The following is a 22,102-nucleotide window of genomic DNA, read 5'->3' on the forward strand; positions in this document are numbered from 1 at the left end:
CTCCTTATGATATAAAAGCTGTTGTGATTCATCAACACGCCAAATCCTTGGAAATTATCATATTGAAAGTGATCTTCTCTACCAGTATGGGAGAATTTTAGAGGATTAATTACCGTGCTTGAATTTGACTCAAGTTTACCGTTGTCCCCATTCTTGTGAATATGCGGTCAAGCACCCTTATAATTGCAAAGCTAGCTAGAACTTAGAAGCCAATCTGACCAAGAATGACTACTAGACACACCTGTTGGAGATATGTGCTCTAAACCTCGCATTAAGCTCATTTCTTTTATTTTTATAATGTGGTTTCTAATTCTCGCTAAATTTTTATACATAAAACTAATATCTTTATTGAAAAAAGGGAAATTTGTTGTACTAAACTAGTAATAAAATGGAAAACTCCGTATGTGAAAGTGGAAGCAGTCTTGCTATTTTTATAACTTCCAAAACTGAGCAACCACATCAACAAGAATTGATCATTCTCAAAGCTTTAATTGAGCCTTGTACGAGTCCAAGTACAAGATTGAACAAAAAAATGAAAGATCTTCAAAACAGAGCAAATGAAACCGAGGAAGGAAGATCAAACCAAGATACACATACGTTTATACAAGTTGTGATATCTAGTTGTTGTCCGTAGTTGTCAGCATTCTTGCTGAGTTTTCAATTTTTAAACCAGAGCAACTACACATGAGCTAGATATCAACAGAAAGACATGAAAATTTGACAGATATCAAAGTTTTGCACATTTTGAACGTACTTATATGACCCTTAAAATTGATTGACAGATAATAGCGCCTATATAGCTTTTATTATGTGCCTCTATTAGGGAACAATCCACTATAACACTAATCTTCAGCATAAAAACCCTTCAAGCGAACATGAGAATTTAGGATTATGGTTGTTCATCTTAGATTCATATGAAAATGTTTTTGAGCAATTGTCTAAAAAATGAAGGACGAAGAACATTGGTGTTGAGTTAGAGAGATATAATTAAACCGATACTATTATTATATTAACTAAAGTTGTTAGCTTGAATGTCAATAGCTTTATTAGCAGTATAAACATAAAATCTGTTTCCCTCACAAGATGATCAAACATTATTAAAAAAAACCTGAGCCAGAGTCATTCAACAAGAATTAAGTTTGGTTTCTGATCAGCAAACCTGTTGGTATCTTGTTAACTAAATAGAAACAACTGACTAGTAATGCTGTTCTTTACTTTTGTCTCCTGCAGGTACTGGACCTTGCTGAATCTGCACCAAACTCGGAACATACGAGCACACAAGTGGCCAACATGTTGATTCTCCGAGATCCACTTCTTTGTAGTATCCATCCTCTCCAAACATGTACGCTGTGTAGTAGTTGCTTCTCTTTTTTCGGTCACAAATCACTGCTACTTTCTTCTTCTCGTCTACGAAGAAACTCCCATATATGAAATCAGGAATACTTCTAATCAAAGATTTACTATCAAATTTTAACAACTTGTTCCATGACAAGTCGTCGGGCTCAATCTTAGTTGTAAGTTGTAACCCATATCTCTATCATGTAAACTGCAGCCTTCTTAAATAACACTCCAAGCTGCTCTTCTCTGACAGTAGATATAATCACAGAATCGGGACCACAAGAGTGAAACGGTAGACGCAGACGTGGTCCAAATCTCTCTCTTGTGAAATCAAAACAGACTAAAAAATATCCCAAATCGACTTCCCCTCTTGCAAAAGCGACAAAGTACGTATTTCCCTTCAAAGTCACGCAGCGATGATGATAATCTATATTCCAATTGCGAGTGACATCAAAAACCTTCCATGAATTACGCTTTAAATCGTAGATTTCGTAGTTACCAACTCGTTGATGAATAGAGAGGTCACAATCCAAAACCCTCAAAATTTTGTGGGTACGAGTGTTGTCGTATCCGATACCATACCGATCATATATGGTGGCTTAGCTTCTAAGTTGGATCCACCTGACTTGCCCCAAATACGGGTTCCATACCACGAGCACGTCATTGTTATTGTTAATGCATAACAATAAACGGTCACAGTAAAAGACTTGAGCTATCTCGATTAGATTAAATTTACCTAATTGCTTTATAGATGAATCAAATAAGCCATCTTTGTGGTTATAAATTCCATGAAGATTGACGTTCGTTAAGCAATCCCTAATATCATAAGTCATGATCCCCATCATAAACTCCTTGGCTGCTAGACCACAATGCTTCTTTGTAAAGCTATGATCTTTGGACAAAGCATCCCATCGTTTGCAAGTGGATCTCACCGCTCTGATGGAAGTTATCGAAACCCTAGAGAGTATCTCCTCTATCAAATCCCTCGGAATATCAGAGATCGTTGTCATTACTTCAAATAAAAGTTAGGGTTTTTTTTTCTTACGTGCCCAGTACACTATTTATAAACAAATAAGTTAGGTTACCATTATATAACAAAGATATCTTCAGCTTTAAAAAAAAAAAGATATCCTTTTTCAATGTCCTTACATTTCACAAAAATGGTTTCCGGTTAATTCTCTCTAGTTAAAATTTTCACATCACGAAGATTTTTTTATTGCCTTTTTAAAACTATCACTTTGTTAGTTTGTTATGCACCAAAATAAACTCTTTACACTTAATGAGCTAATAGAGTTTTCAGCATTCTTCTTCCACCACTTCTTCTTTAAACAGAGGATTTAAATGTATGCAGAATTTCAAAAACCCTCAAAACCACACCACCTTTTTCATTCTAGAGAAGAATAAAATAATGATTACAAATTATGAGCTAATGCTAGCAGGAACATAATGAAACCATTTGGAGGGCTCTTCTAAGCATGAAGACACCAAATGAATATCCACAAGAAATAATTACCACTATACATCAAATAGTAAGCAACAAAAGAATTATATCTACGAAATTATGGAAACAGGGACAAGACAAAACAAATATGAAATGGATCAGTTTGAGAATTGAGCTCAATGACTCTCTTTATCCATATATCAAACATGGCTTTGTTTCAGCTCTTAATTAAGTTATTGGGCATGTAGCAGGAACCATTACAAAAGACTAACATATTTAGTAGAATATAATGGAATTATTTGAAGGACTCTTCTAAACATGTGGCCACCAAATGAATGCCTAGAAGAAACAACCACTTTGCATCTTCAAGTTTTCTTGAAGAAACAACCACTGATGATAGAGGTCAAACTATACATGTGACTCTATCTTGTACAGTAATTCCCTGAAGTCTATTACGCAGATTCTTCACAAAATGCCAAATTAAAGTATTGGCCTTCATGTTCTCCTCCATTTTTTTCAAAATGAAAGCCTAACTCGGCTATCCACAAGACTAAGAACAGTACGAAGACACTGAAATACTGCTGGCATTTCTTCCTTGAATGAAACCAAGGCTCTTTTATTTTTTCTTGAAATAATTCTTTATAGCTTGAAGAATACAGCCTTGGGACATCGGTTCCATGGCAGCAGTTAAATAGCTCTTCTTCTCCTCAAGGACCTTTGCAAAGCCTACCTCCACCTCACTAAAAATAGCCTCCAACAAAGCTTCATATTTTTCTCCCAAAAACAGCGTATTTACAATACATTCAGTACATATTTTAAGCCAGACATACCGTCATGTATGCTGTACGATCTATCAGAGGCTCACTTGTTCCAGAGGGATAAGCCTAACAAAAAATCTATTGCACAACAAATGTACATATAGAGTGGAATGTTGTAGAATGGGTAGATACAAATGTACAAGTTTTTTCTTCTTCAACCTCATAGAAAACAATGTTAATTAACATATCTAATGCCTCAGATTTAATACACATATATAGTATTGAGATAGTGTTAATCAATAAAAACTGATCACAATGAAAGTCAAATCCTCAATTAAATGAAATGTATGGTTTTACCTCGGCTCATTTGACTATATAAAACAGGTTACATGATTTGATGAAAAATCAATAGTAAAATCTCAACAACACATTGATAACAACAAAACAACATGTCGTGAGTGAGAGTATTTTGAAAAGGGGGCATATGTTTTCCTCAGAGCTTGATCATCTTCTCGAATTAAAGATCAAATCAAACATCCCACGAAGTTGAAGCCATATTTATCTTCTAGCTTCACAACTTTTATTAAGAGTAAAAGATTATTTCAACTGTCAAGTTTTTGATCATCCAAAACTGTTGGTGACCTTGTTAAGAATGACATATAAAAATAAGAGAGTAAATGACTGAAAAGGAGATGCAAGAAACAAACAAGACTTTTGTAAAATATATAATGAACTAGTAGTACTCATAAATCATAATATGGCCTCCTTTTGTCTCCTTCACGTAGACCTTTCTCGATCTGAACCAAACTTGGAACATTCAGAGCCCACAAGTGGCCAACCTATATAATAGGTTGAGGAGTCGATCATCTTCCAAATCAAGCAGCCTTTTCAAGCAAACTACCTCTTCTCAAATCCAATTCAATAGAAAACCTTTTACCAAAAAAAAAACATTTTTTATAAAATAAAATAAGAAGAGAAGAGAAGAGAAGAGAAGAGAAGCAGAAGATTGACGAAGTCCTGGATTGATGGGGTAGTGTAATAGTGGGAGCCATGTGGCGTCTTTAATTACAAAACTAATTATCACACACCAAAAACGATTCTACAAGATACTTTCGATCAAACGTCACATCCACTCTTGAATCTGATTAGGAAAACTTTGTTCAGCTTTACAATCTTTCCAATCAACTTCGATAGATTTCTCTTCATCAATTTTAGGCTTCATCACAGAGAGAGAGAGAGTCAGAGACCCAGTTATCCTTCAAGGTTAAATTCTCCACTTGCTTGTTATTGTCAACAATCCATGTCGATCTACAAGCTCTCGAAACAGAAACCCATCGACTAATTTGACTTTCTGATTTGCAAATCCTATGCCTTCTGAACAGAATCTCTTCCAAGCTCCCTCTTTTTTTATACCTTATCCCGTAAAGGCTTGATTTTTATAGAAGCCCTCCAGAATCTATTCTCAAGCTTTTATCTTTTCATTTGTTTTCCACAGGATCACAGAGAGGTCTCTCTCTCTTGTTAAGACAATTCTGCCGGTGGTATCTGTTTGATGGGTGAAGAGACAATCTCAAACGATGATTACGGCGCTAAGACAAAACCAAGTCCAAAGCTGACACTATTGCCTCTAGTATTTCTGATTTTCTATGAAGTTTCTGGTGGCCCTTTTGGTGTGGAGGATTCTGTGAAATCAGGTGGTGGTCCTCTCTTAGCCCTTCTAGGGTTCTTAATTTTCCCTCTGATTTGGAGCATACCCGAAGCTCTGATCACAGCAGAGCTCGCCACAAGCTTCCCGGAGAATGGTGGCTACGTGGTTTGGATCTCTTCAGCGTTTGGTCCGTTTTGGGGGTTCCAAGAAGGATTTTGGAAATGGTTCAGTGGTGTTATGGACAATGCTTTATACCCTGTACTGTTTCTTGATTACCTGAAACATTCGTTCCCTGTTTTGAACCATGTAGCTGCGCGTGTTCCTGCTCTATTAGGCATCACGTTCTCACTGACGTATCTGAACTATAGAGGATTGCATATTGTCGGTTTTTCAGCTGTTCTGCTAGCGGTTTTCTCTCTCTGCCCATTTGTTGTAATGGCTTTGCTTGCGGTTCCTCGTATTAAGCCTAAGCGCTGGTTGTTTGTGGATTTCCAGAAAGTTAACTGGAGAGGCTACTTCAATACCATGTTTTGGAATCTCAATTATTGGGATAAAGCTAGTACTCTTGCAGGGGAAGTTGAGTCCCCAGGGAAGACGTTTCCAAAGGCTTTGTTTGGAGCGGTTTTGTTGGTCATGGGGTCGTATTTGATTCCGCTTATGGCAGGGACTGGAGCTCTAAGCTCATCCTCTTCAGGTGAGTGGAGTGATGGGTATTTTGCTGAGGTTGGAATGCTTATTGGAGGTGTTTGGCTCAAGGGATGGATACAAGCTGCTGCTGCAATGTCAAATCTAGGATTGTTTGAAGCCGAGATGAGTAGTGATGCATTTCAGCTTCTTGGTATGAGCGAGATAGGGATGCTCCCTGCGTTTTTCGCCCAGAGGTCAGTTAGTTTAGTCCGCAAGGCTGTGTTTTGGTTATGATGCAATTGAAAAACTCGGTTTAAACGTTCTTTGTGTGTGTGCAGGTCGAAGTATGGGACACCAACGATCAGTATTCTGTGCTCAGCTACAGGAGTCATATTCCTGTCGTGGATGAGCTTTCAAGAGATCATAGAGTTTCTGAATTTCTTGTACGCTTTAGGAATGCTTCTGGAATTTGCAGCCTTTGTCAAACTACGGATCAAGAAACCGGATCTTCACCGACCTTATAGAGTTCCCTTAAACACCTTTGGAACCTTAATGCTGTGCCTTCCTCCTTCTTTTCTTGTCATTCTTGTGATGGTTTTGGCCGCACCAAAGACGTTTTTGATCAGCGGTGCGATCATTGTTGTCGGGTTCTGCTTGTACCCTTTCTTGGAACTCGTAAAGGAGAAAGGATGGGCGAGATTTATCCCAGAGGAAACAAGACCAGTTTCAAGGGTTCTATCAGAGCCACAGTTGGATCAAGAACATGGAGACGAGTCTTCTGCTAGCCTTCTCCCATGATCACTCCACCTGCAAAAGACAGATCAACGAGAACTCTCTGTGATATTCTTGCAAAGGTCTTACAGAAGAGACCATGGGAAACTCTTGTATAGTTTGTAAGAATGCATTTTATTTATGTCTTGTTCAGCTTTTGGTTAGAGTACAGAAACAAAACAAAACAAACAAATAGTGTAGCACAGGAAGGTTTCTGATTTAAATTTGTCTAATAAGAGATCGTATTATGATTATGTGTATACATTTTAAGTAAATGCACTCAATTTGTTGATCTCGCCAACATTCCACTGCCCCACGTTTTCTAATTCCAGTTCTTGGGTTTTGAACATTTGCACTTTTCTCAAGTCTCTTATCTTCTCTCCTTCTCTTCTTTACTTATTGGACCTCCTCTGATTGGAGACATGAAAATTTTCCATGTAATTACTTAACTATACAATAAGAAATGGTCTGAGATTGAGAGAGGCAAAGTCTCACTTAAAACCAGAAGTGGCTATATCATTCATTTTCTGCTATGTATGTAGTAAATAAACTGCAGTGTTCATAAAGAATCTACATCTTACCTTTATCCGGTTCATTTTAGCGTTCTGAAGTTATGATCTCATATGTGCGGGTCCATCATAACAAGTGCTGGTCAATGCGGGCCCATTTGAACCGCTCGTATTTGAGCTTTAAAATTTAGACCCCCAAAAACTATAAGGTAAAGAAACTTCCATCTTCTCTATTTATGTTTTGTTCTTTTTTATATGTAGTGTCTTTCTATATCTGAGAACTCTAGATAAAAATTGTAAATTCTCCAATTCGTCAAAATCGGATATCTAGATTTTAAGATCCATATATGTATATGAATTTGGATTTATATCTATAAATTATATATTAAAAAAAAGAAGAATATAAATGTATTTTTACATATACTATTTGATTTTCTTATTGAAAATTTCATGTCATCCATAGATATCATGATCTGTTAGATGGATATTCAAAGTCTATACAAATGAGTTTCAATTATATAAATCATGAAGTAGCTTATTGTGTGATGACCAATGTTTTTAAAACCGGACCGGTGATCGAACCGGAAATTTTTTTGGGTCATGGGTTAATATGATTTAATTGGGTTCAACTAGGTTCAACCGGGTTCGATAATATTTTACATCTTAATCAAAATAAAATTTGTCAATAATTATATTGTTTGAAAAAAAATTCATAATTTAAATCCAAAACAACATTAAAATAAAAAAAAGTAGCATTAGCAATAAATTAAAAAAAAAACTTGAATAGTCTAAATAAAAAACAACACTAAAGTAAAATAGATTAGCACATTCAATATTCCTTCTCCAAATCTTTAGTACCTTGAACAGACATAAAAACCAAATACATATTACTGAAATGTTCTAAAATTTGAATTATAGAATGAAAAAAAAATAATTAAAAAATAAACTCTTCACTATCTCTAGGATATTCTTCAAGTCACAGTGTTAGTTTATATAATAGATACAGAAAGTCTAAAACCAACTAAACTCAACAACAAACTTTAATCGAAAGTTGGACACACCTCATCTTAATTGCAGAGAGATTTAGAAACGAAAAAACAAAAGAAGCATGATAAAACTGTGAAAGAGTTAGGATTTTAATAAACAAGTTGAAGTCTCAAAGACATAAACACTAAAAAGGAGAAAAAAATAACAACTTAATTACGTCTTTTTCTGTTTTTCAATTCAACTCGGTTTGATGTAGTTTGACGGTTCGATCGGTTTTATTGGCGGTTCAATTTGGTTTTTTAACCGATTTAATTTTCTGTGGGTTATGATACAAATCTAACCCGGTTATATGTCCGATTCACGGTTTAATCTGGTCGGACCGCCGGTTTGTTCCGGTTTTTAAAACATTGGTGATGACAAATTTATGCATTTGAGATGACCCCAAAACAACATGTGTTCATAGTCTTAATCTAATAAAACAACATACGAGTAATCGAAGAGGGATAAAAAGACTGTCTATTACTCTCCATGGTTATTTGATTGAAGCATTCTTCGTGGAGATGTTGAACTTATCATTAACATAGTTTGTGTTTTTGGAGTCAAAGTTTTCGCTTTAACCAATTTCCAAATCACTTATAGTCGCAAGATATAAATCCATAACTGAAAACCAAAAGACAACAAAAAAAGGTTATATTGTTTTTCAGTCTAACATATTTATTTTGAGAATTCATACCATTTTCTTGACTTATATTTAAAACAAGAAAATTAGGAATCAAATTTATGGTGTTGGGTATTTAATATACTAATCCTAGATCCCTTACTCAAATATCACTAATTCCTAACTTGAATTACGGTTTCTAAACATATTGTTAAGCAAGAGAATTTCATCACAAACATCTTCTCTGATGCATCAGAGGAAAAGGGCTATACAAGTACCAAATGAAGAGTGTCTAGAAAAACTACATACATAGCTAGTGCATTATCTTCTTCAAAAGTTTTACTACGTGTTCTAAATCTAGGTGGGTGGCTTGGGAAGGTGATCGTTAATACTAAGAGGTTTTTTGTTGAAGAAAATGTCATCCAAAGACAGGTAATGTGTTTTTTCTCTGTTTTTATTATGTTAACTAACTATTGATAATTGTGTTTTTTTTCTTTTCCCCAGACATATTTGTTTCAACTGATGCATAATTTGCTGCAATAGCCAATAGAAACCCGAAGATGTTGGTATAGGTTGTGGTAGGAATGAGTTTTAGTGATCATGGATTATGGTTTCACGACCCCCTAATCATATGCATCTTGGATTTTGTGGAAGTAGATTGCTTGTGATTGATTTACTGGTAGCTTTTATCACACCTGATTATTATATATTTACATACACCATTTAATATCTTTCATCGTTTAGATGTTGACGACATCATTTTTCTTCCATGTACCGTATAATGTTTTTGAACCCGATTCGAATTCTTCCTTACGATTGTTCTAAATGGAGAAGTTCTGTTGGTTGAAGCATACAAAAACGACATGGTGAATATTATACTAAATAGAATCAGAATTACAACGACGATTCTAGTGTTACAAAAACAACAAGGTGAGCATTTGGATATCTACAGATTCTCTCAGCTTCTAGCTGCTCTTGTTATGCTGTATTTTTCCTCCACTAATGGTAACAAAGAATTTGCTAAAAACTTCATCCCCAAATTCTTAACAAAGTGCAGAGACTTCTTTAGTATGACACACAATCATATCTTACCAATAACATTAGAGTTGTGTAGACTGTTTAAGAAAATTCGTCCTGATAAGAAATTCTATTGGTCTTGCTGGAATGTATTAACAGCTATTGTTGTCATATTGTTTAGTATGGAGATAAATGTTCAATTCACACTAGCATTGCTGAAGTTGTGAGTTATGTTGAAGTGGTTATGAAATTAGTGACATCTATGAAAAAAAATATTTGGAGGATGTATTATTGCTATGCTCACAATATTTTTCTGCTCTTGAATCATATAATTGAATTAGGTTTATCGTTGGATGAACTGTATTGTATTAGATTTGTCGAGAAGTGCAAGAATTGTACACTATCTATCCGCTTATCCTTAACTTAATAAGATGGCTCAGAGCCTGGTACACCAAGCATATCGGCATATTGCTTGTTCGGCGGCTTCAAGAACTAATCAGTGTTGTAAAGTTTAGAAAGACTTCATTATGCACCATTATTATCAGATTTGCAATGAGAGGTGATGAGCACCAATAGTTATATGAGTTCAAGGAATTAACTAACTTTGAAGTTATGAGACATTTGACGATGTTGCAGCTTCTTAATGTGGGTTATATGCATAAAAAGAATATCATAATACCTCGATCTGATGACTCTGATCTATTAGTGGAATCTTTCAGATAAATCCGAAATGCAAGCCATGAGTCACTCCAACATGGTATTTCTGTGTAGTTTAAGCATGAGGACACCATAGGCGATGGTGCCACTGCAGCTGAAGAGATATTCAGTTGTAAACATGATTCTTCTTCTTCATTCTATGTTTCATATCCTGACCATCTTAGAAGATTTTTCTAAAATCCAGGTATACCTTGTGCCATTAGAAGCTATGGGTTTTGGAGTATTTGATATCTTGATATCAATATACTCGGATTTTTATAATGACTGATTTTTGATTTTGTTATCCATGCAGGAGTTGACATACTAAAAGGTTTTTGTTGAAGAAAATGTCATCCAAATGTCGGTAATATGTTTCTTCACTTATGTTGTTTATGTTTTTTTTCTTCTATTTCTTGATTATGCGAACTAACTATTTTTAATTGTTTCTGTTTTATTTTCTCTCAGACATATTTGTTTCTATGGATGCAGAATTTGCTGCAATAGCCAACATAAACCTCAAATATGTTGTATACTACCATGTGACGCTCTTGGTAGGTTGTGGTAGGCACGAGGAGAATAACCCGTTTAGGGAGTTTCAAAAAATTGCTTAAGATGAATTCGGTGATCATGATATGTTAGGGTGGCAGGTCATTAATCAAGAAATTTGTTCTAATAGATGTAAATATATGTTCTCAATTAAAATATTATTTTTCTAAAATAAACCTTAATGTTTGTATTTTTTTCTTTTTTTGTGGAGATATGATTCCAACAAATCTCTTTTCTTAACAAATCTCTTTTCTTAACAAATCTCTTTTTCGTTAGCGAGTCTACGGGGGAGAGAGACAAATATAATAGAATTTTAACTATTACTTATCAAAATTCTGGTAAGTAATATTTGAAATTAATTTTATTATATCTGTTTTTCTGTTTCTTCAACAGAATTCTTAAAAAAAAATAATAATAAAGTTATACTCTGCATTTGAGAGGTTCTAAATTAAAGCACATTGTTAATCTATATCGAAAGGTTGAGAGGTTTTTTTTTTTAAGATTCCCACCTGAGGTTGAGAGGTTCTTTACACCATTTATAACAAGGCGTCTTCTTAATGTTTCTTTCTATATAGTTTTGGATAATAAAAATCGTTTTGATTTTGCTTACAAAAGTACTTTGAGCAAAATTCAATGTACGTACCAGTATGAATTCCACATATCCTTCATATTTTTGTTGGATGTGCTCACTTTATAGATATACCTCTCAAAGTATTTAGGAAGAATTGCAGATGTGTTATGGAAAATCAAACTAGTAGATATTTATTTATAATTTTTAAAACAGCTTTTTATTGGTTATTTAAAATGATATGTTATTAGTTACTAGAAAAAATACGTTAACATTGTTTTTGTTTTAAAATTCACTCTATTGCATACAGTGGCGGAGGCAGCACCTATGGAGGTGGGTCAGCTGACCCAGGTGAAATCAAAAAAAAAATTGAATTGTTGGATTATAAATTATCTCATATTGATAAAGTAGTATAATTTAGAAATGGAAGTTGCACTATTAATAAGAAATCATCTTAAAATATTAATTTATAAGTTGTGGACTCATTCTAAAACTTATAGATATTTAGAAAAGAAGCTTCACATTAGTTTTTGTTTTCTAAAAAGGGTAGCTGCATATTGATCAACAAACTATAAATTTCAACTAATTCAAATGAAACTTCAATTCCCCTTTTATTTTTGGAAATCCCTTAAGAGGTAGTTAAGTTGCTTGACTATTTATTTTAAGTAATTTAAAATATAGACACCAATCATCGATGTTTGTGATAATAACACATAAATTTTTAAATATTATATTAAGATTAATATATTTTTATATTCTTTTTGTTGCGACCGCAACCGTGAAAAAGTGTTTTTCTGCAGTAAAAATTGTGAAGACGACTTCGTGTATTAGCATTTTTGATGAGTCTTAAACGATTTTCTAATTTTTTAATTAAAATATAGGTGCTTGAAACTATCACAAATGAAACGGTAATAAAACAATTTCAAAATATGAATGAGCGTAGAGTATACTTTTGAAATGTTTATCAATGGTCAATTTTTTTTCATTAAAATTTAGATAATTTTTTCTATTGTGACCCATGTCAATAATTTTTCTGCTTCGCATATCATATCCATTTTTTACCATTCCAAAGTAAAGTCTACTTTATTTTATACCATAATACGACGTATTCCGTTCGTCTACTCCATACTCTAATATGCGTTTAGGTGTACTAAAACGTTGGTCTGATTGGTTCGATCTGGAGTGTACTGAGCCACTATTTAAAACCTTAGTAAAAGAAGTTGCGTAAAGAAGAGAAGCGACCAGGTCGTTAATGGCAATTAGTGATCGAGTTATAGACATAATTAAACCGTGCAGTTTAAATAAAACCAACACTACCATCCCTTTTCAAAAACTGCATTTGTTTCCCCCTTCAATTCGTTCGCAGGCTGAGAGGTTCGTTACACCAATTCTATAAAGTTTCTTTCTATAGTTTTGGATAAAAGAATCCTTTTGTCGTTTTGATTTTTCTTACAAAACTATGTGAAGCAGAATTCTATTTAAGCACTGATGTGAATTATAGTACTCCTTCACATTTTGTTGGGTGTGATCAATTAATCTTTCGAACACCGGGGCAGAGTTGGGTCGACGATACTTTGGTCTCGAATATTTGGAGATAAATAATCAGACTCATCGATAGAGATCGTGTAGCAAAAGTGTATTTGGTTTGTTATAAATTCCAGTTATATAATTTTGTTGATTTAAGTTATTTCTTAGAATAGATTTTGTTTTAAGTCATAACCCGAAACTAATATATAGCATACGGATAGTTCATGATCTAGTTTATTTCAGCTGGGATGATTAAAGTCCCAAAACATCAATACGGACAAAACAAAACAGATATATATATATATATATATATATATATATGTGATATGATCTAGTCGGTATATATTTTGCATGTTCTATTTCTATAAACCATGCGTATCTTTGTTAAAAATTATAACAACTAATTCTGTCAAATAGTTAAGATCAATGTTGAGTTTTTGTAACTTTTAACTGAAATATACAAAAGAAACCGTTTAGTTGAACTTAATATGTCTGTCGTAAAATAGTCTCATCTTTATATAAACAAATTTCTTCCATTGGATTTCGCACTTTTCCATATGAAGCTACACAAAGAGCATCACGGAACATATTCTAAGTTTCCTATTGAAAAGGTTGCAACAAAATTAATCAGTTTGTATTTTAGTTAATTAAATACATGCATATATATGTTAAAATTTGTGAAATTTGAAAAAAAATATATCATGTTGAAACATTTGGAAGTAAACCAAAGAAAACAAAACTTATAAAATAGCATTATATTACATTACAGAAAAGACAAGCGTGTAGAAACAAAATATAGACTAGTAATTAGCATGAATAACGCCTTTTAGGAAAATAGCCTTCCGATCCATGCATGCAACACTGTATACAAGTCTACAACTTGACTTTTTTTTGGGGTGAAAACTCACTATACCTTGATTAAATAATAAACTTTCCTAGCTAACACTTTTGAGGTTTGGATTATTGTTTTATCTGTTAGCTACTTTTTATATTATCAATTTTTCCTTAGTATAAGCATTACATCGACAACTAGACACGTGATGTTGGAATATATATACTTCTAGTACTATTATATATCACCATCCGATATCATAATCGGATTAATTCGGAACTTCTTTACATCCAACGGCACTCATTAATCGACATTAATTTTTAAACAATAACACTTTTGTCTCTGATATTCTTGAAGACTTGCGTTAAATTCCATAGCTTTTTTTAGGTATCTTGCTATTTTAACACTAAAAAATAGACGATGATAAACAGATCAAACTATTCTCCGATGCAACACATATAGTATATAGACGATCATTTTGAAAAGAAAAGAAAAAACATATTAAAATTAAACAGTACACGATCCAAACTGCAACATATTGAAATTTACATACATATATTGCTGGAATCTGAAACTCAAATCTCATAATTCATTGATCTACCACTCGATCGATGGGAGTCCATATAGCCACACGTCAACTTCTTTTAAACTAACAAGTAGAAGTGATGGCAAAATTTTATAAAAGGATAAAAGTGATAATTAAAATATATATATCTTTTCTTTTTCTTCCCCCTACTCTCAAGATTCTCTACGGCTCTACCCGTACAGTTTCTCGTGTGTATATATATATAAGAGACCAAAGAGATTTCAGAACACAAGCTCAAGTTACATAAGTAAATACTCTAGTTCCATATAGTATAATATAGTCTACAAAAACGAATCTGTGTCTTGTTTTGAGTTCGTGGGTTAACATATATGTATACACAGTTGATGGGAAGAACTGGGATCGCCAAAGCACCAAAGCTCCTGTTAAGGTCAACGCCACAACCACTCTCATCAGTTTTCCTCTATTTTCACTAATCAAATACTATTAACCACAAAATACGTCATAGAAAGTGAAAAGAACCCACATAAATCTTCGTGTTAATTACTTAATAAGAACATTTTCGTAGACTTTGTTAATAGAAAACCAAAAAATTAGCATATTCGTGAAAACCTAATTAAAAGAAATGCATACCAGAAACTTTTTACCGAATATTTTTTATAAAATCATGTTTTGATATTATGATAGGGTGGGGTAAAAATAAAATCTTTAAGTAATTAAAATGTGTGATCTGTTAGTAAGTCTAATATAGAAAGCTTGGAGGTCTTTTGTGAATAGAGCTAGAAAAGAAGAAGAAGTAAACACGAGGTTTATTTTATGATGATGATGATTTAGGAGTTGGAGGCAAGTTCAAGGGCGTTCAGGGATAAGCAGCAAAGCGGCAAAACCAAATCCGACGACGGTCGTCGTTGACTACTCTGAAGATATTTCCGATCATCATAGAGTAGAGACCAACTGTGGTGGCGAAGAGGAGTGGGTCCCACACCCACGTACCGGAATATTCTTTCCGCCGGGACAAGAGTCGGTGATGGACGGCGTCCCTGATGGTGCTGCTTCCTTTGACATGACGTTTTGGCTCAGGAGCGTCGACGGTGTGGATAAACCTGATCCTGACCATCATTCCCCTAATTGAATTTTTTTTTTCTTAATAAATGATGGGACTATAGTATAAAGTAATTATAGCAAAAAATAAATAAATCCAAGGAATGGTATGTACTACCCAACGTTTGACTATGATAATTTACAATACTTAAATTAATATATTTGCTGCAATGATCGCTTTATTTTTATGAATTGAATGTAGAATTAATTCAAGAAATCGGATATGTTATACAATAGTATGCATCTTACTTAAGAGTTTTGGAAAAGAGATTAGACTAATAGCTAAAGAGATTACAAACGAATTTCATCTTTGATCTTTTCGTGTGAAATTGCTTTTGTAAAATATAGAAATATATCATAGATGTGTTCGCTCATATTTCAAATAGATGGTAAGACGATTTTGTTATATTGAAAAAAAAAAAATCAAGGACGGTCAGGATTTGCAAATCCGACGGACGGTCGTCGTCTGACTACTGAGAAGATATTTCCGATCACAGAGTAGAGGAGATCAACTGTGGTGGCGAAGAGGAGTGGATCCTGCATCCACGTACCGGAAATTTTTTTAAATCAAGATAGTTGATACAACTTGTTTATTAATTTTGAAAACATGTTTGCATTGAATATTTTAAATGCAGAGCCGTATGTAGAGCCGTACCTGAGATTTATCTAACTACAAGCAAAAACAAAAATTTGGTCCTTTTAAACTTTTCTAATGCAGTTTAGCTCACAAATAATTGGCAAAAAAAAGAAAAAATGACAGATATACGTTTGGGGAAAATTGAATCCAGACAAACTTCTAATCAAACATGCTTTCACCTATTCACAAACCACTTGGACTAACTCAAATTCTGGAAAATTGGCCTCCAAAAAATATTTAACTCTTCCGGCCCTGAAGCACATGCTTCATTAACCTGTGCTCAAACACAGCTCTGTTTAAATGATAAGTTATTAGTTACTCTAAAAAAATATGCTAACATTGGTTTCTTTCTGATTCACCATTCAAAAAGTAAAGTCTACTAATTTATTGTATATATACCATATAATACGACTTCTTCCGTCTTCGTCTCCTCCCTACTAGCTCTCTAATATGCGTTTTGTGTACTAAAAATCTAAAATCCAAACTGAGATTCTTTGTTTTAGATAATTACTATTGGTTTGGTGGCTAAGTCCACCCGAAGACTTTTTGTTGAAATTACCTTAGGTTTTAGAGTCTTTAGACAACAGAGAAATGAAATTTAAGATGAAAATAATAGTAGAAAACACTTCCCTGGTATAATTAATCAACGAATTATATGAGGCAAAAATTCCATATAACATTCGTAAACACATGCAATGCCTACATGTGAGTCATATAGTCCATCTACTCATGTAATGAGTAACGGCCCAATGTATTCTTTTCAATTAAATTTGATGTTGGAAATCTAAATTGTAACCTAAAAAAATTGCATTCTTTTCAGATTTTTTTTAAAATAAAAAAATGATTGATAAACGTTTAGACCATATTTAATGCAAGAACTTCTCATGGAGTTTTTAGTTAATATTTAAATATAAAATTTATGTTAAGAAGAATTCTGAAGTTTTTTTGTTGCAATGGTATAACCGTATTAGCGTTCTTTTTTTTTTTTTAAAAACTAGTTAATTTGCTCACGTCTCACGTAGGCTATATATGTCTATCAAGTATAATTTTATGAATAAATAATTTTAAAAACATTAATTTTCTTTTTATCTATGTTCTAAATTAGACGAATCCAAAATTTACAAATAAGTTTTTAATTTTAATAAAAGGATTAAAAAATCTTTCTAAAATATATAGATAAGAAATCGAAAATCCTATTCTAGATATCATAATTAACGACATTTTATTAAACATTTTTTAACTTTTTTCTTAAATTTTTATTAAATTTTAGTTTTATAAAATTATAGAAATCGAAAACCCTATAAAAATAAGAAATCGTAAACATTATAATAATTAGTGATATTCTAACATAAATTTTGTTTTTTTACTTTGAAACAATATTCTAAATTTTATTCCAATTTTTGTTTCTTTTAACATTTTAGTAAAACCTAAATTTTGGAAACATAAGAAATGGTAAATTTCTAGTTTTTGTGTTTTAAAAAAAACGTTTTTATCTAATTTTTTCTAAATTTCGATTTAATATAAATTTAAAAACGGTTTGATTGACTATGGTTTTTTTGCCCATAATAATTTAGACCGGTTTGTTTTAAATTATTTTTTTATACATCATTAGATAAGAACCAATCAAATAATGACACGTAATTGGAAAATATGGTTAAATGGTCTTTTTGCGGCCGAAACTCATTCTGGAATTGACACGTAAGCGAAAGGTGGTGAAACTCACTGTGAACGCGATGTGTAAGCAAATCATTGTTTTTGTTGGGCCCATCGGGCTTAATTCATATATATGAGGTTGATTGGTGCTAAGTATTGTTCTCATTCCATCCCTTTAAAATATATTTTTTTGTGAAACTGAAATATATAGGTCAATCAATGGATCGAGATTTTCGTGGGACGTGGTTCCGAGCAGCAAATTGGTATCAGATCGAAGAAGCAGCAAATTGGAATGGAGAGAAAAGAGGACAGGTAATTTTTATCCGATCCGTGAGGTAGCTAGGCAATCTGTATGTATGTATCCCTCGAATGTACGTAGAATTTGTATGATCACACCAGAGAGGGCTTTGATAGATAATTTTCGGACTTGGTTTCTCACCTCCTAACATATATAGAAAAACCCTAAACTCCTTCTTCTTCATATATTAAGGAGCGCTTCGCTTTGCCTTTGCAACATGCAATGACATGTGTGATGACGAGATTGACGACGAAGGAGGGCGAGGGGGTTTATGCTATAGCCTCTACTTTGATGTCATTGAGAGGTTTTGTCGAAGGCTTGACATCCCCTGGTGTGGATATTCCCGTCAGTGCTTTTGGCCTAGGACTAGTCACCCCTGGGGATATCAGGAAGGCCAGTACACTGCTTCAGACGAAGCCACAATTCGCCACGGTCCTGGCGTTTCAAGTGGAGGTGACTCCAGAGGCGAGTAAGCTAGCAGAAATATTGGGAGTCAAAGTAATCTGTGGCGACTCGGTTGAGCACCTGTGCCAACAGTTTAACGAGTACATCAGGGAGCATCAAGGAGAGGCAGAGGCAGAGAGTGATGATGAAACAGTCTTCCCATGCTGCGTCGTCCGCGTCTTACCCAATTGCGTGTTCAACAAGGAAGACCCAATTCTCTTGGGAGCTTATGTTGTTGAGGGTTTGGTTAGGGTATGGTTACTTTGATTGTGCATCACTTTCCTAGCTAATCGATCCCAGTACTTAAGTTGTCTTTAATTTTCCTTTTGCATTGCTTCAGGTAGGGACTCCCTTATGCATTCCACACCGAGCCTTTATGAACATAGGACGGGTTGCATGGCTTGAGAAGGACCAGCAACCCGTCGAGGTCGCAAAGCAAGGCGAGAAGGTGATTATCAAGGTAAGGTTTTAAGATTAGTACTCCACATCGATCACTTTGGTCCTTAATTATAAGCATGGAGCAAAATTGATTTTTTTACTTGGTTCCTTGTCTTCTTGTCATGCAGATTGTTGCTGCTGATCCCAAAACACAACAACGAGTGATGTTGGGAAGAGAATTTCACGTGGGAGATTTTCTTGTCAGTCGCATCTCAAGGAGATCTATCTACCATTTCATTCCAAGTTAATGACTGGGTCATTTAATTTTCTCGGTTGTCTAGTTTAAGCTTTAATTAGTGTTTGTTGTTAACGCCTCGCTTAATTAAACATTATCTCATGCATATCCTGGAAAATGTTTACATTTCTCTCTTTTGATTCATAATATAAGTCTTTTAGATGGGATACCAAAGAAAGAGATGAAATATTGACCAGAAAAGAAAAGAAAAACTTAAAAAAAGAGACTGAAATCTTTAAAAGACATTATTTTATAATGACAAACAAACAATTAAAGCAGGCCGACTTTTGGAGTAGAGCTTGCTTGACCCTAAAAAAAAACACGATTCTTTTTTTTTGTTATTATTAAATGATATTGAAAAGGCTCTTGAGATCACGCACCAACTTCCAGTCACTCATAGATAATGCGTCCTGCAGAAAATAATTTCAGTCTGGGTAAGAAAATGGTTTAGGGTTGTAAATGATAGTACCAAATAAAAAAAAAAGGTTATATATTTCTCGACCCGGTAACTAGCTTTGAGCGCATTGATAGATCTCCTGGAAATGCGACTGACAAGAATATCGTCTTTAATGTCCAAATGATGGCTTCCCAAGCTACGTCCTTGTTCAATCTGTGTATAGCAAATTTATAAAGCTTAGTTTTTTTTGTTTTTTGTTTTTTCCATGTGGATATGATCATCTCAAATATAACCTACCTTGATAATCACCATCTCGCCCAACCTAGCATCCTCGACGGTTCGCTGGTCCTTCCCAATCCATACAACACGTCCTATTTCCGGACAACCACTTGCCAGACTGCAAATGGGAGTTCCGACCTGAAACCAAAAAAAAAATGAATTAAGCTGTAATTAAAGAAGCAGCAAATAATATTCATTCATTCATATTAAATAATAATAAAAAAAAAAAAACCTTGAGGAAACCACGGACAACTAAAACTCCAAGGACAACGGGATCTTCCTTGTTGAACACAAGGTCTGGTAAGATGCGGAGGACGCATGGGAAGATTGCTTCTTCTTCATCATCATCATCATCCATTTTTGTCTCCTCTTTGAATTGTTGGAGCAGCGTTTCAAGCACACAGCCACAGATTACTTTGACTTCCAATCGTTCTGCCAGTTGACTCGCCTCCGGAGTCACGTCCACTTCAAACGCCAAGATCGTCGTCTGCCTTTGTTTCACGTCCTCCTCACTCATTTTATAGGCCTTCCTGATCTCCACTGGTGTGATCGTTCCTACGTCTAGTGCTCTAACAGGTATCTTCACCGTTTGGGATGTCAAGAACTCTAGCAATACTTTCAAGGAACAAGTGGTAGAAGCTACAGCTAAAACACCACCCTCGTCACTTTTCTTAAAATTCTTCACATATTCCATATTGGAATCGTTTCCAAACCCCTCCTCCTCCTTCAAAATATACACATGGTCACACATCCATTTATGAGACTACATATATATATACACTAAGCATAAGAACAATCAGTACATAAAGGATCCGATATCAAAATCCTTCCACATCCACTAAAAATTCTTTGTGATATATCAAATCCATGAACCAATAATTATTGTATATAGACATCGTGCAAATTCTAAATGCTCACGAATCAGGAAAATAAAATTGAACATCTATCGAATCAAAATTACCATCTCTGCTATCCAAGATGCTCCTCCGCGTGGACAGATAGGAATCTCTATAACTTCTCGATCCGTTAACCTAGGCAAACTAAACTTCCACAGAAAAGAAAACGGATTAAATAATTAGGAATTCATTATCGATAAGAAATTAAAGGCCAAAATCACGAAAAAAAAGCATACTCGAAACTCCAAATCGCCATCGAAGGTGAAGAAATCGAGTGGCTTGATTGGCTTTGACGACGAAGTTGCTCCGTCGCACACACTAACTTATATATTATATGAAGGGAAAAGGCCCAAAACCAATATAAGATACCCATAACTATTTAAATACCAAAATAATTCAAATTTTTTGCCCTAACTTTAATATATGTGTCCAAATCTGTTTTGATTAATTTTGATGTTAATTAACTGTTTAAAAAACGCTGATAGAATATGATTTGTCATGTCACATTGCCACCTTACTAAAACTATGTCACTTTTGTAAAAAAAAATCAAAATCAAAATCAAAATTTTTTTCCTCTTTTCTGACGGAAGTAAACATATATAATTATATAATGTTGGTTTAGGAGTTGGAGGCAAGTGCGAGGACGTTCAGGGATAAGCTGCAAAACCAAATCCGACGACGGTCGTCGTAGACTACTCCGATCATAGAGTAGAGATCATCAACTGTGGTGGCGAAGAGGAGTGGGTCCCGCACCCACATACCGGAATATTCTTTCTGCCGGGACAAGAGTCGGTGATGGACGGCGTCCCTGATGGTGCTGCTTCCTTTGACATGACGTTTTGGCTCAGGAGCGTCGATGGTGTGGATAAACCTGATCCTGACCATCATTCCCCTAATTCAAATAACTGTATCATACAAAAAAATTGTTATTCTGACTGAAAAATGCAAAAAAAGAAAAATTCATGATGGGACTATAGTAAGTAATTATAGCAAAAATCATTCCAAGGAATGGTATGTACTACGCAACGTTTGGCTATGATAATTTCATATGATGCATGATGGTTCAATAGCAATACGATAATTAATACTCCCTCCGTATTTATTTAATTGTTTTTTTAAGATTATGCAAAATATTAATTGTATTAATTTTTCAATATAAAAACATCATTAATTATCTATTTAAATACAATTCAATCAATAATAAAATAAATTGCATAATAAAAATAACTATATACATATATCATGTTATTTTATCAA

The 22,102-nt window shown here is 34.1% G+C and overlaps 5 protein-coding genes and 1 pseudogene across 6 annotated transcripts; 3 read left to right on the forward strand and 3 right to left on the reverse strand.

The window, feature by feature from the left end:
* Positions 1-1,508: 1,508 nt before the first annotated feature.
* LOC18024251 (putative F-box protein At5g51000) lies at positions 1,509-2,348 on the reverse strand. Its single transcript, XM_024159242.1, has 2 exons — positions 2,075-2,348; positions 1,509-1,765 (listed from the first exon to the last, which is right to left on the reverse strand). The coding sequence occupies exons 1-2, from the start codon at positions 2,346-2,348 to the stop codon at positions 1,509-1,511; spliced, it is 531 nt and encodes a 176-aa protein (XP_024015010.1).
* Positions 2,349-4,538: 2,190 nt separating this feature from the next.
* On the forward strand, positions 4,539-6,858 carry LOC18024252 (probable polyamine transporter At3g19553). 2 transcript variants are annotated; one of them, XM_006406424.2, is made up of 3 exons: positions 4,539-4,800; positions 5,033-6,066; positions 6,151-6,858. In XM_006406424.2, the coding sequence occupies exons 2-3, from the start codon at positions 5,090-5,092 to the stop codon at positions 6,608-6,610; spliced, it is 1,437 nt and encodes a 478-aa protein (XP_006406487.1). In that variant the 5' UTR covers positions 4,539-4,800; positions 5,033-5,089; the 3' UTR covers positions 6,611-6,858. The 2 variants fall into 2 exon arrangements, with proteins under 2 accessions (XP_006406487.1, XP_024015629.1); XM_024159861.1 differs by having other exon boundaries at positions 4,539-6,066.
* Positions 6,859-9,600: 2,742 nt separating this feature from the next.
* LOC112088881 lies at positions 9,601-10,525 on the forward strand (annotated as a pseudogene).
* Positions 10,526-14,732: 4,207 nt separating this feature from the next.
* LOC18024253 lies at positions 14,733-15,721 on the forward strand. The gene is made up of 2 exons (XM_006406425.2): positions 14,733-14,897; positions 15,302-15,721. Exons 1-2 carry the CDS (start codon positions 14,839-14,841, stop codon positions 15,597-15,599), a joined length of 357 nt encoding a protein of 118 aa, XP_006406488.2. The 5' UTR covers positions 14,733-14,838; the 3' UTR covers positions 15,600-15,721.
* A 3,893-nt stretch (positions 15,722-19,614) lies between these two features.
* On the reverse strand, positions 19,615-21,190 carry LOC18024255 (eukaryotic translation initiation factor 5B). The gene is made up of 6 exons (XM_006406427.2): positions 21,082-21,190; positions 20,911-20,989; positions 20,182-20,673; positions 19,968-20,087; positions 19,776-19,883; positions 19,615-19,683 (listed from the first exon to the last, which is right to left on the reverse strand). Exons 1-6 carry the CDS (start codon positions 21,099-21,101, stop codon positions 19,618-19,620), a joined length of 885 nt encoding a protein of 294 aa, XP_006406490.2. The 5' UTR covers positions 21,102-21,190; the 3' UTR covers positions 19,615-19,617.
* A 273-nt stretch (positions 21,191-21,463) lies between these two features.
* LOC112088882 lies at positions 21,464-21,730 on the reverse strand. The gene has a single exon (XM_024159243.1). The coding sequence runs from the start codon at positions 21,728-21,730 to the stop codon at positions 21,464-21,466; it is 267 nt and encodes an 88-aa protein (XP_024015011.1).
* Positions 21,731-22,102: the final 372 nt, after the last annotated feature.

Source organism: Eutrema salsugineum, unplaced genomic scaffold (genome assembly GCF_000478725.1).
Source record: "Eutrema salsugineum unplaced genomic scaffold, Eutsalg1_0 scaffold_13, whole genome shotgun sequence".
Classification (NCBI taxonomy): domain Eukaryota; kingdom Viridiplantae; phylum Streptophyta; class Magnoliopsida; order Brassicales; family Brassicaceae; genus Eutrema; species Eutrema salsugineum.